At 46.4% G+C, this 13,754-nt stretch overlaps 1 protein-coding gene across 6 annotated transcripts in view; it reads right to left on the bottom strand.

Annotated features, from left to right (window-relative positions):
• LOC139276225 (MSL complex subunit 3-like) overlaps positions 1-7,732 on the bottom strand; it is a 133,662-nt gene extending 125,930 nt beyond the window's left edge. For all 6 annotated transcript variants that reach the window (XR_011595872.1, XM_070893878.1, XM_070893875.1 and 3 more), the window contains exon 1: positions 7,512-7,732. Coding sequence is in view for 5 of the 6 variants with exons in the window: in XM_070893878.1 (XP_070749979.1) it covers positions 7,512-7,610 (99 nt within the window). In the remaining variant the exon portion in view is untranslated. The remainder of the gene's footprint in view (positions 1-7,511) is intronic.
• Positions 7,733-13,754: the final 6,022 nt, after the last annotated feature.

The following is a 13,754-nucleotide window of genomic DNA, read 5'->3' as shown; positions in this document are numbered from 1 at the left end:
TCTTAATGCCCTCAATCAGATCACCCCTCAGTCTTCTCTTTTCTAGCGAAAAGAGACCAAAGCCTGTTCAATCTTTCCTGATCAGTATAACCTCTCAACTCTGGTATCATTCTAGTAAACAGATGGCATATTCCATACAGATGGTTTTGTAACTAGCCCTCGGTCTCCTAAATGCCTTTTGATAATACAAACCCAGCAATCTACGCAGTACTACAACAGGGTATCCCGAAAATCAACTGTCCGATATCCTTTTGTAAAACAAAACCACCAGTACTAGACAATTTGGGTAAACAGCAAATTACTGCAAATACTGGAAATAAAAACAGAAAATGCTGAAGACTGTTTTTGAAGGGCCTAAACCCAAAATTTGTTGAAAAAAATGACATATGAACGACACATGCCACTATTAATATGCAAATCGGCCAGCAACTTGTGGCGAGAAAGGTAACCCGTGAATTTCAAATTCACTTCTCCATGAGTTTCATGAAGTTGCTGCATTTGCACATTAATACCCATTAAACTCAGCACAGAAACTCTAGTAATTCATCTCAAGTACCCTTTTAATAATGTGATAATTGTTAATGACTGACAATCAATCTCTTAATTAATGCCAGAGTTTGAATGGACACAGACCTCTGGAGAGGTGTGATTGGCAGGGAATGAGTCGGGAAAACCAACTTCAATGGTATCCTCCACCTGACGAAATGCTCAGAACATCGTCTTGTCATAACCGACACGGTGCTTCGTCAGAAAGACAAGTACAAGGCCTCCTGGCAACACCCTCGCTCCAGCCACTGGCATCTGCTAGACGACATCATCGTCCGAGCGAGGGACCACAAAGATGTCCACATCATTCGCGTCATGGCAGGAGCGGACGACAGCTGGACTGACCACCACCTAATCTGCTCTGTTATCTCCATCAACGTAGCCTCAAAACAACAGAGGCAACAGAAATGGTGCCACAAGAAGTTCAACGCTGAAGCACACAAAGACCCTGCAAAGAAAGCCCTATTCCACCAATGTCCCACAGCCAACCTGACGCCCTCCAATGAACCGGAGCCGCACAGAGTCCATAGTGCCTGGTCTGCCCTCAAGTCCACCAAAATTAGCATCTGCGAAGAGACTCTTGGTTACTCTACCTGAAAACATCAAGATTGGTTCGATGAGAACGACCAGGAGATCCAGGAGCTAATAAACCGCAAAAGCAAGGCATTTCTGAATTGGAAACAACTCCACAACTCGAGTGAAAGAAAGCAGAACTCATCATCATCACAGGCAGTCCCTCGAAATCAAGGAAGACTTGCTTCCACTCTAAAAGTGAGTTCTCAATTGGCTGTACAGTCCAATACGGGAATTACAGTCTCTGTAACAGGTGGGGCAGACAGTGGTTGAAAGAAAGGGTGGGTGGGGAGCCTGGTTTTCCACATGCTCCTTCTGCTGTCTGCGTTTGGTTTCTGCATGCTCTCGGCGACGAGACTCCAGGTGCTCAGCACCATTTTGGATGCTCTTCCTCCACTTTGGGCAGTCTTGGGCCAGGGATTCCCAGGTACCAGTGGGGATTTTACACTTTATCAAGGAGGCTTTGAGGGTGCCCTGAAGCGTTTCCTTTGCCCACCTGGGGCTCGCTCGCCGTGTAGGAGTTCCGAGTAGAGCAGTTGCTTAGGGAGTCCCGTGTCGGGACGATGGGGCCCACCCAGCAGAGCTGCTCGAGTGTGGTCAGTTCTTCGATGCTGGGGATGTTGGCCTGGGCGAGAACAGTGAGGTCGGTGCATCTTTATCTCCTCCCAGTAGATTTCCTGAACCGTCTTTCCCCTGTGGCTGAAGTGCTCCTCCCAAAGTCACAATGCCGATTCCGTCCACTAAGGGGTACCACGGACATGATCTTCACTGCGCGACAACTACAAGAGAAATGCAGGGAACAGCACCAACCCTTGTACATGGCCATCTTTGACCTCACATAAGAACACAAGAAATAGGAGCAGTAGTAGGCCATATGGCCCCTCGAGCCTGCTCCGCCATTTAATACGATCATGGACTCAGGTCCACTTCCCTGCCCGCTCCCCATAACCCCTTTTTCCCTTATCGGTTAAGAAGCGGTCTATCTCTGTCTTAAATTTATTCAATGTCCCAGCTTTCACAGCTTTCTGATGCAGCAAATTCCACAGATTTACAATCCTCTGAGAAATTTCTCATTTCAGTTTTAAATGGACGACCCCTTATTCTAAGATTATGCCCCCTAGTTCTAGTCTCCCCCATCAGTGGAAACATCCTCTCCGCATCCACGTTGTCAAGCCCCCTCATAATCTTATACGTTCGATAAGATCACCTCTCAATCTTCTGAATTCCAATGAGTAGAGGCCCAACCTACTCAACCTTTCCTCATAGGTCAACCCCCTCATCTCCAGAATCAACTTAGTGAACCTTTGACTCTCTCAACTGTGAGGGAGCGTCTTCCTCCGTTTCGGCTGCCACCAAAAGTTTGTCACCATCCTCCGCCTGCTCCACGACGACATGCAAACTGTGATCCTGACCAACGGATCCACCACAGACCCAATCCATGTCCGGACCGGGGTCAAGCAGGGCTGCGTTATCGTTCTTCTCGATCTTCCTTGTTGCAATGAAAGCAGACCTACAGGCAACTGAAGGCCGAGATCCAACAAAACAACTCGAGATCTAAAGAACAAATGGTGGGTGGAAAAAGCGCAGATCCCAGCATCTAGCCAACAATCATGACGTGCGTGGATTTTTTAAGCAGTCAAGTTCACCTATGGCCCAAGCACTCAAGGTCCTATTCCACTGAGAGCCAAGAACAGAGAGGTGCTCATCAAGTCAGTGCCCACTAGAATGGATACTTCAAGGATCTCCTCAACCAAGACTCTTTCGTTGACGCAAGTGTCCTTGACTCCATCCCACAGCATGCAACCCGCCACCACCTCAGCACAATCTCAGCCCGGCATGAGGTTGAAAATGCCATCCGACAACTGAAGAACACCAAGGCCTCAGGAGCAGATTGAATCCCTGCCGAAATATTAAAGCATGGTGGAGAAGTACTCTGGGCATGAATCCATGACCTCATCTCTCTCATCTGGAATGAGGAGAGCATGCCAGGGGATCTCAGACGCCGTACGAAAGGGGACAAGTCCAACTGCAGTAATTACAGAGGAGTTTCCCTGCTGTCTGCCACAGGGAAAGTCATTGCAAGAACCCTCCTGAATCGTCTCCTCCCAGTGACTGAAGAGCTCCTCCCAGAGTCGCAATGCGGATTACAGCCACTAAGGGGCACAACGGACACGATCTTCACCGCGCGACAAATCCAAGAAAAATGTAAGGAGCAGCATCAACCTCTGTACATGGCTTTCTTTGACCTCACAAAGGCCTTCGACTCTGTCAACCGTGAGGGATTATGGAGTATCCTTCTCAAATTCAGCTGCCCTCAAAATTTTCACCATCCCCAGTCTGCTTCACGATGACATGCAAGCCGTGATTCTTACCAACGGATCCACCCAAGTGCAGACCGGTGTCAAGCAAGGCTGTGCCATTGCACCAATGCTCACCTCAATCTTCCTCGCTGCAATGCTTCATCTCACCCTTAACAAGCTGGAGCAGAGTTCATCTACAGAACAAGCGGGAAATTGTTCAATCTCCAACGCCTCCAGGCCAGATCCAAGGTTGCTTCAACTTCTGTCATTGAATTACAATGTGCAGATGAAGCTTGCGTTTGTGCACATTCGGAATCCGAACTCCAAACCATAATTGACACCTTCACTGAAGCGCAGGAGAGTCTGGGCCTCACATTAAACATCAGCAAAACAAAGGTCCTCTACCAACCTGCCCCCACCACATAGTACTGCTCCCCGGTTATCAAGATCCACGATGAGACCTTGGACAATGTGGACCACTTCCCATACTTTGGGAGCCTACTATCAGCAAGAGCAGACATCGATGACGAAGTCCAACACCGCCTTCAAAGTGCTAGTGCAACCTTCGGCTGCCTTCGGAAAACAGTGTTTGAAGACCAGGATCTCAAACCCAGCACCAAGCTCATGGGCTACAGGGCAGTAATGGTACCTCCCCTCCTATATGCTTGAGATATGGACTATGTACAGTAGACCTCCACAAAATCCTGCAAATTCATTGGCAGGTAAGGCGCACCAACGTCAGCATTCTCTCTCAGGCCAACATCGAGGCATTGACCACGCTCGACCAGCTTCGGTGGGCAGGCCACATTGTCCACATGGCCGATGCTAGACTCCCAAAACAAGCACCCTTCTCCGAGCTACGTCACGGCAGGCGAGTCCCAGGAGGGCAGAGGAAACGCTTCAAAGTCACCCTCAAAGCCTCCTTGAAAAAATGCAACAACCCCACCGACCCTCAGGAATCCCTAGCCCAAGATCGCTCAAAGCAGAGGAGGAGCATCCGAGGAGGCACCGAACACTTTGAGTCTCTTTGCCGGAGCACGCAGAAGCCAAGTACAAAAAGCAGAAGGAGCGTACGACAAATCAAGCCACTCACCCACCCATCCCTCCCCAACTGCGACAGAGACTGTAGATCCCACATTGGTCTCATCAGTCACCTTAGAACTCATTTTAGTGTGAAAGCAAGTCATCTTCGACTCCAGGGGACTGCCAAGAAAAATTGTTAATGGCTGCCAATCAACCTCTCGGGCCCAGAAAATAAACCATCTGGGTTAAGGACTGATTTTTTTTTTTAAATCTTGCTTTTCCTTTCTGTCTCTTTCTTAATCTCTCCTAATCCAATCTTTATTTCTCTTTCTACACCTTATTTAACATTGAATTCACCCATTCTAATTCACCCTCTTTCACGGTTCTTCATTTTTATTTTTCAATCCTTTAATCTCATTGGCTGAGAATACCGTCGGCTGTATTGTTCACTCGGGTTGAAGATTCCATTGCTGTGCAGGGATCAGCTCACACTTCCAGCAACTTTGTGGGCAAAATGTTGCTAAATTAAGCTGCAGGAACAAGGCTAACTGAACATGCCATGAGATACCCTGCTCCAGAAAATTCTGGCCTGATCTAACTCGTCAGTTGTCTGTACATCATCATCATCATAGGCAGTCCCGCAGAATTGAGGAAGACTTGCTTCCACTCTAAAAATGAGTCCTTAGGTGGCTGAATAGTCCAATATGAGAACAACAGTCCCTGTCACAGGTGGGACACATAGTCGTTGAGGGAAAGGGTGGGTGGGACTGGTTTGCCGCACGCTCTTTCCGCTGCCTGCGCTTGATTTCTGCATGCTCTCGGCGACGAGACTCGAGGTGCTCAGCACCCTCCCGGATGCACTTCCTCCACTTAGGGCGGTCTTTGGCCAGCGACTCCCAGGTGTCAGTGGGGATTTTGCACTTTATCAAGGAGGCTTTGAGGGTGTCCTTGTAATATTTCCTCTGCCCACCTTTGGTTCGTTTGCCGTGAAGGAGCTCCGAGTAGAGCGCTCGCTTTGGGAGCCTCGTATCTGGCATGCGAATGATGTGGTCTGCCCAGCGGAGCTGATCGCGTGTGGTCAGTGCTTCAATGCTGGGGATGTTGGCCTGGTCGAGGACGCTAACATTGGTGCATCTGTCCTCCCAGGGGATTTGTAGGATCTTGCAGAGACATCGTTGGTGGTATTTCTCCAGCGACTTGAAGTGTCTACTGTACATGGTCCATGTCTCAGCCATACAGGAGGGCGGGTATTACTACAGCCCTGTAGACCATGAGCTTGGTGGCGGATTTAAGGGCCTGGACTTCACTCTTTTCCTCAGGCTGCCGAAGGCTACACTGGCGCACTGGAGGCCGTGTTGAATCTCGTTATCGATGTCTGCTCTTGTTGATAAGAGGCTCCCGAGGTATGGGAAATGGTCCACGTTGTCCAGGGCCGCGCCGTGGATCTTGAAGACTGGGGGCGGGGGTGCTGTGTGGCGAGGGTAGGCTGGCGGAGGACCTTTGTCTTACAGATGTTTAGCGTAAGGCCCATTCTTTTATACGCCTCAGTAAATACGTTGACTATGACTTGGATTTCAGCCTCTGCATGTGCGCAGACGCAGGCGTCGTCCACATACTGTAGCTCGGCGACAGACGTTGGGACTGCTTTGCCAAATGCAGACTGACTTGCTGTTTAGAGTTCAAAGATCAGGCCCCCAAATCTGCCACCAAGCTCATAGTCTACAGGGCTCTGGTGATACCTGCCCTCCTGAATGGCTCAGAGACGTGGACCATATATAGTAGACACCTCAAATCGCTGGAGAAATACCACCAACGATGTCTCTGCAAGATCCTGCAAATCCCCTGGGAGGACCAATGCACCAATGTTAGCGTCCTCAATCAGGACAACATTCCCAGCATCGAAGCACTGACCACACTCGACCAGCTCCGTTGGGCAGGCCACATTGTTCGCATGCCTGAACAAGAGTCCCAAAGCAAGCGCTCTACTCGGAACTCCTACATGGCAAGCGAGTCCAAGGTGGGCAGAGAAAACGTTTCAAGGACACCCTCAAAGCCTCCTTGATAAAATGCAATATCCCCACCGACACCGCCCTAACTGGAGGAAGTGCATCCAGGAGGGTGCTGAGCACCTCGAGTCTCATCACCGACAGCATGCAGAAAATAAGCGCAGGCAGCAGAAGGAGCGTGCGCCAAACCAGTTCTACCCACCCTTTCCTTCAACGACTGTCTGTCCCACCTGTGACAGAGACTGTAATTCCCATATTGGACTGTTCAGTCATCTAAGAACTCACTTTTATAGAGTGGAAGCAAGTCTTCCTGAATTTTGAGGGACAGCCTATGATGATGTTTCTATCCAGTAATCTCCATTTTTGTTCCTAGTCAAGAGAGTGGGGTTCAATCCGAAAGAGAACCAGCCCAGGAATCAAGTTAGCAAAATTCTCGAACAGATTTGCTTGTGTGCGTGTGCACGTTATACATTTTGTGACATGATGGTGGAGTGGCAAGAGGGAGAAGTAACAAGGATCTTGATCCTTCCTGTACATTGTTCAATCCTTTAATCTCATTGGTTTAGAATACTCCCCAGAGAGCTGTGGAGGCTGGGTCTTTGAATATATTTAAGGTGGAGATAGACAGATTGTTGTATGATAAGGGAGTAAGCAGGAGTGGAAGTGGAGTTGAGGCCATGATCAGATCAGTCATGATCTTATTGAATGGCAGAGCAGGCTCGAGGGGCCAAATGGCCTACTCCTGTTCCTATTTATGTTATCTTTGTTTCTCAGGAATGGTGATCGCTAGCAGCACAGTCCGTTACCGTGGGGCAGGGGAAACATTGACAATTAATCAGAGGGGACAAGCTTTCACTGCAGCCATCAACATCTGGAATACTGCTCTGTTTGCAGATAAAACGTAAATACCAATGAACTGAGAAACACGGCGCAGCCCGGATCAGGGTAACCCACCCCACGCCGCCCCGGGGCCCCCACCCACGGGCCCGACCCCCGACTCTGGTATGTCTGGGCAATGGGCTGGAACAGGCGCTGCGCCAATTCAACACAGTCGCGCCGCTACCTTGGCATCGTATAAAACCTTGGCCTTTGTCGGGTCTGGCTCGAAGCAGAGGACTCGTTCTCCTTTGCGAAATTTAAATTTCATTCCCCGAGTGTTCATTTGGTCATGATGGAGCTGGAGGATGAGAGAGGGAGGGGACCGGGGGGAGAGACCGTTAACCCTATCACCGCCTGGGCGTCGGCCGCACTAATGGCCGCCGCGCCGCACTCCGAGCCCGGCACCGGGCAGGGCAGCTATTTCACACAAGCCCACCCACCCGCCCGACAGGCAGCGGCCCGGGCAGCCCGCCTCTGGGGCCTCACACGGCTGTTGGCAGCCGTTTCCCCACATCGGCTTCATGAGCGCGCGCCGGCTGGGCGGGTTTTTTTTTTAAAGTGAGCCCGCCTCCCTCCTCGAGTTCATGCTCGGTTTTCAATGTCGGGTTTTAGAGAGAAATAATCGAAGGGAAAAGTGGTGCGCACGCACTGTGTTCTGGGAGTTGTAGTTGGCAGGCGTCTTGCGCTGTAAGCCGATTGGACAGAACTCGCTGAATTACAGCTCCCAGGACACACTGTGAACGGGTGGATTCCTGTTCCTCAGGGCGGGGTTGGACTGGGTAAAAGGTGGGGAGTTTGTGAAGCTTTTTTTGTAAATAATTGCACTTACCGTTTTTTGATAGTGTTAACTCTTACTAGTAAAGCTGTTTCGGTGCAGAAATTAAACAGACCATTAAGTCTGAGTTTTTCCTCCCCATGAGCCAACTAGCCCTCCTGCTGGCTGATAAGCTCTTAATATTTCACTTCTTCAAACAATTAATTCTCTAAGAGCCTTCCTTGTGGCAGAGAATGCCACATACCAGCCTTTATCTGAAAATTCTGACCTCTCGTTATTAACCAACCATTGGAAATAATGTTTCTTTTGGTTATTTTCTCAAAAGTTTACATATTTTTGAAAGTCTCCATTTCAATGAGAAAAGCTACAATTTCTCAAACCTAACTATAGTTTCACATTTCTGGTATTGTCCGAATGCAACTTTGCTGTAGCCTTTCAATGGTTCAAACTATCTTTCCAACAATGGGTTGTCTAGTACTTAAGATGGCTCAAGCAGTGTTGCACAAATCAACATCATGTTCAATGCCCCTATATGTAAACCAAGAAGTCTTAGCATTTTTATGTCCTTTTCTACCTGCAATCCTACCTCTCAATCTATGTATCTGCACACCCACATCTCCGTTTTGAAAGTCTGAGGAATTTTACTATTTTAAGATATACTTTCATTGTTTTTTTAAACTTATATTTATTAATATTATTATTCAGAAAGAGTGGGGCTGAGAAAATAAAACCAACCAGGATCAGCTAACAATCATTGGGAGAAATAGACAAGGATAATATGCAAAAACCAAATTAGCAAGAGGGATATGAAATGAAATCAAATGGGACTAGTTACAAAGACTGAAGTAACGGTAGGAATAATTCCGACAAAAATAATCATGGATAAAGAAAAAAGGGCTAAAATGCATATACTGTATTGGAAATAAACTGGGGAACTGGCACTAATTTTACAGGAAGATAGACTTAATAGGATTAATAAAAATCTGGCTGAATACTAGACAAAAGTAGAAAATAAATATATATATTTAGGAGGGATAGAAACGATGAGGAGACAGAGTGGCAATATTGATAAAAGGGGATTGATATAGACAATGAAGTGGTACAGCAGAGGTAATGTGGTTGGTGCTCAACAATCTAAAAACGAGCTTGTTACATTAAAGTGTATTATCGACCTTAAAATCACAGGAAGGAAATGGAAGAGAAAATATGTAGTCAGATTAGAGATGAGTAGGAATAAAAAAATAATTGTTCTGGGAGATTTTAGTTATATGATTGGGATAGATAGGGAGTAAATGGGGAAAAGGGAGTGGAGTTCCTAAAATGTTTACAGACTTCTTCCAGCAGTGCATTACCCCAACCCTCTTCTCAATCTTCCTCGCTGCCATGCTCCACCTCACAGTCAACAAGCTCCCTGCTAGAGTTGAACTAAACGACAGAACCAATGGGAATCTGTTCGATCTTCGTCGTCTCCAGGCCAGGTCCAAGACCACCCGAACCTCTGTCGTCGAGCTACGCGGACGACGCCTGCATCTACGCACATAAAGAGGCCGAACTCCAAGTTATAGTCAATGTATTTACTGAGGCATACGAAAGCATGGGCCTTACGCTAAACATCAGTAAGACAAAGGTGCTCCACCAACCTGACCCGCAGCATAGCACTGCCCCCCAGTCATCAAGATCCACGGCGCGGCCTTGGACAATGTGGACCATTTCCCATATCTCGGGAGCCTCTTATCAACAAGAGCAGACATTGATGACGAGATCCAACACCGCCTCCAGTGCAGCCTTTGGTTGCCTGAGGAAAAGAGTGTTTGAAGACCAGGCCATCAAATCTGCCACCGAACTCATGGTCTACAGGGCTGTAGGAATACCCGCCCTCCTGTACGGCTCAGAGACATGGACTATGTACAGTAAAGACCTCAAGTCGCTGGAGAAATGCCACCAACGATGTCTCCGCAAGATCCTGCAAATCTCCTCGGAGGACAGACGCACCAACGTTAGCGCCTCGACCAGGTCAACATCCCCAGCATTGAAGCACTGATCACACTTGATCAGCTCCACTGGGCAGGCTACATAGTTCGCATGCCAGACACGAGACTCCCAAAGCAAGCGCTCTACTCGTAACTCCTTCACGGCAAATGAGCCAAAGGTGGGCAGACGAAACGTTACAAGGACATCCTCAAAGCCTCCCTGATAAAGTGCAACATCCCCACTGACACCTGGGCGTCCCTGGCCAAAGACCGCCCTAAGTAGAGGAAGTGCATCCGGGAGGGCGTTGAGTACCTCGAGTCTCATCGCCGAGAACATGCAGAAATCAAGATCAGGCAAACCAGTCCCTTCCACCCCTTCCCTCAACGACTATCTGTCCCACCTGTGACAGGTACTGTGGTTCTCGTATTGGACTGTTCAGCCACCTAAGAACTCATTTTTAGAGTGGAAGCAAGTCTTCCTCGATTCCAAGGGACTGCCTATGATGATAACAATGCCTTTAAAGGCAGAGGTGCTGCTAGATCTGGTAACGAGTAATGAAATAGATCAAAGGAAAAAAGAAAGACTGGCATTTATATACCATCTTTCACAACCTCAGGATGTCCCAAAGCACTTTATAGCCAATGAATTATTTTTGAAGTGTAGTCACTGTTGTAATGGAGAAAACGAGGCAGCCAGTTTGCACACTGCAAGCTCCCACAAACAACAATCTGATAATTGCCACATAATCTGTTTTTTTTAGTGATTTGATTGACCACGATAACGAGGATAACTCCCCTGCTCTTCTTCAAAATAGTACCGGAATCTTTTACATCCATCCGAGAGTGTAGATGGGGCCTCAGTTTAATGTCTCATCCGAAAGACAGCACCTCCGACAGTGTAGCACTCCCTAAGTACTGCACTGGAGCATCAGCCTAGATGTTTTTACTTAAGTCTCAGGATGTGGATGTGAACTCACAACCTTCTGACTCAGAGGCAAGAGTCCTTTCAACTGAGCCACAGCTGATGTCATGTCAGGTAGAGGCGTTAAATGTGGATGAGCACTTTGGGAGTAGTGACGACTATATGATGAGGTTTACGATCCAACTAGAAAGAGAAAAATTAAGTACAATTAAAACACCAGATTGGATTAAGCCATATTCTAGAAAGATGAGGAATGAGCTAGTTGAAGTGAAGTAGAAAGAGAAATTGACACAAGCGACTAGACCAACGATGAGATGTTTTTAAAAAGGAGATTGCAAAAATACAGAATAAGCATATTCTATTAAAAAAGAAGGAACCTACCATTGTTTTGGCATTTGTGAGACTTGAAAAATTGGGGCTTTTTTCATTAGAACAACGCATATTACGGGGTGCTATGATGGAAGTGTTTAAAATTATGAAAGGGTAGGGCAAGATAAAAAGAACCAGACTGTTTCCAATACTTGAGACATCTAGAATGAGGGACCATAGATACAAGATTAATTGTAAGAGACTTAGAACAGAGAGCACTGTAGGTCAGCAAAGATAGGGGTGATGGGTGAGCTGGACTTGGTTCAGAATAGGACTTGGGCAGCAGAGTTTTGGAAGAGCTGGAGAATGGAGGATGGGAGGCTGGTAGAACAGCATTAGAATAGTCACTGCTGGATTTGGTAAAGGCATGGATGAGGCAGAGGCAGGCAATGTCATAGAGGTGGAAGTAGGTTATCGTTGTAATGGCTAGGATATGGGGTCAAATGGGACACCGAGGTTGCAAACGATCTGGCTTAACCTGAGACAATGGCCGAGGAGATGGATGGGATCGGTGGCAAGGTTACAGAGTAGATGGGAGGTGAATACAATGGCTTCACAAGTGTGGACTTAGTCTGTCAGTCAGTGCCATAGCACGTGATACACTAGTCTGTCCCATCGCTTGGTCAAAATCCTGGAGCTCCCTACATAACAGAGTACCTTCACCACATGGACTGCAGCAGTTCGAGAAGGTGGTTCACCACCACCTTCTCGGGGGCAATTAGGGATGGGCAATAAATGCTGGCTTAGCCAGCGACGCCCACATCCCATGAATGAATAAAAAACATCTTTCCTTTGTCTTTTTGTTGAATTACACATTTGATGGAATATAAATGCATTAAGAACTAACCTGACTCAACAGTAACCTTTCATTCTCACTGACAAGCTGGCATTATGATATTGACCTTTAGAGACAAAATGGAAGCACCTAAGGGATAATCCAGCAATTTCTTTCCACTGTCTTAGAAAGGTGCTAATTATAACAGACAAACAAGCTGATTTGACTTCTAATGGTAACCATGGTAATGGGCTTTGACTCAGTTAGCAGCGTGAGAAGGAGTCCTCATTGGTAGTCTGTCTAGTGAGGTTTGATGGCATAGAGAGGTGCAAACTCCAATCCACCGACAAAAAGGCAGTCATGATTATAATTGGAGAGACTGAACTGGCCTTTTTGTTGCCGGGCAGATTCTGGTTTATCCACTCCCTCTTTGTTTCTAGTTCTGTAACTGATACCATGTAATGAGACAACATAATTTTTTCAAGCCTGCGATGTGGTTTCAAAATACATGCATTGATACTGAGGTAGTCAAGGTGCTGCTTCTGCAACAAAGCTGCATTTGTGCCAATAACTTATGATGATGTATAAAGTTAAAGTATTTACATGACTCACATTGCGTTGCTTGACTGTAAAGAAATTGAGGCTCATTTAAACAGCCCTGGTTATGTTTACAGTCTACTCCTGATAATTCCGTTGTTTGCTGCACTAAAGATATTTGAATTATCCAATTATTTGAATTAAGCAACATAAATAACAAAATGGGAATTTAGAGCTTGGAAAATTGAACTATTGGATCCTTTGAATTAAGCAACTTGGAAATAAGAGTAGAATATTAATGAAACAGTGTTCGGCATGATTAATCTGACTCCTTTGCAACTGCCATATGGCCTGATATGAACTGATAATTTGCTTCTCATGCATACCAATACCCTAGTTTTGCTTATGTTAACATTTTGGACCAAATTCCATCTAAACTTGGTAATGCAAAGGGGAAAGACTTCCACTGAACTGTGGAAATGGCAGTTGACCCTTGTTACACATAGGTCCTCCATCTATAATAGATTAAGAACCTTGCATCTGTGCAAAACTCTTGCCTGTGCCTCTTGACCTTTTTAGAAGGCATAGACTTGGATCCAAGGGAATGTTTGCTTTTAAGAATATGTTTTTTTCCCAGACAGCATTTTCGCAATGTATTTCAAGAATCGGCCAATACCATAATTGATGTGCTGGTATGCTCACTGGCGCTTGGAGTCTCGGTTTGAACTAATAATGCCAGCATTATTTATGCCTTGAAAGGACAGCCCTATACATTTTATTTATAACATAATTAATTTGATGTAGCATTTTAAATTGCATTGATCTGGCTGGAATCTCTTTAATTCCTCAAACTATCTATTTTACTGCTGTTTTTACTTGCACAGCACTTACATCAGAAGTAATATGCTTAAAGAGCTATCAGTGTATGGACAACTAACTTCGCTGTGATATGGGACAAGACAGTGTAAGAAAAGAAATTGATATCGCCTTAGACTGTCTGTTTAATGGTTCGAAGCTGACTCTATATTGGTAATATTATGTATGTAAACTTATATTTACCTTGTACAGCCACCAGAGGG

This window comes from Pristiophorus japonicus, chromosome 11 (genome assembly GCF_044704955.1).
Source record: "Pristiophorus japonicus isolate sPriJap1 chromosome 11, sPriJap1.hap1, whole genome shotgun sequence".
Taxonomy (NCBI): Eukaryota; Metazoa; Chordata; class Chondrichthyes; family Pristiophoridae; genus Pristiophorus; species Pristiophorus japonicus.
Note: the sequence above shows the minus strand (reverse complement) of the source record. Positions and strands in the feature narration are given on the sequence as shown.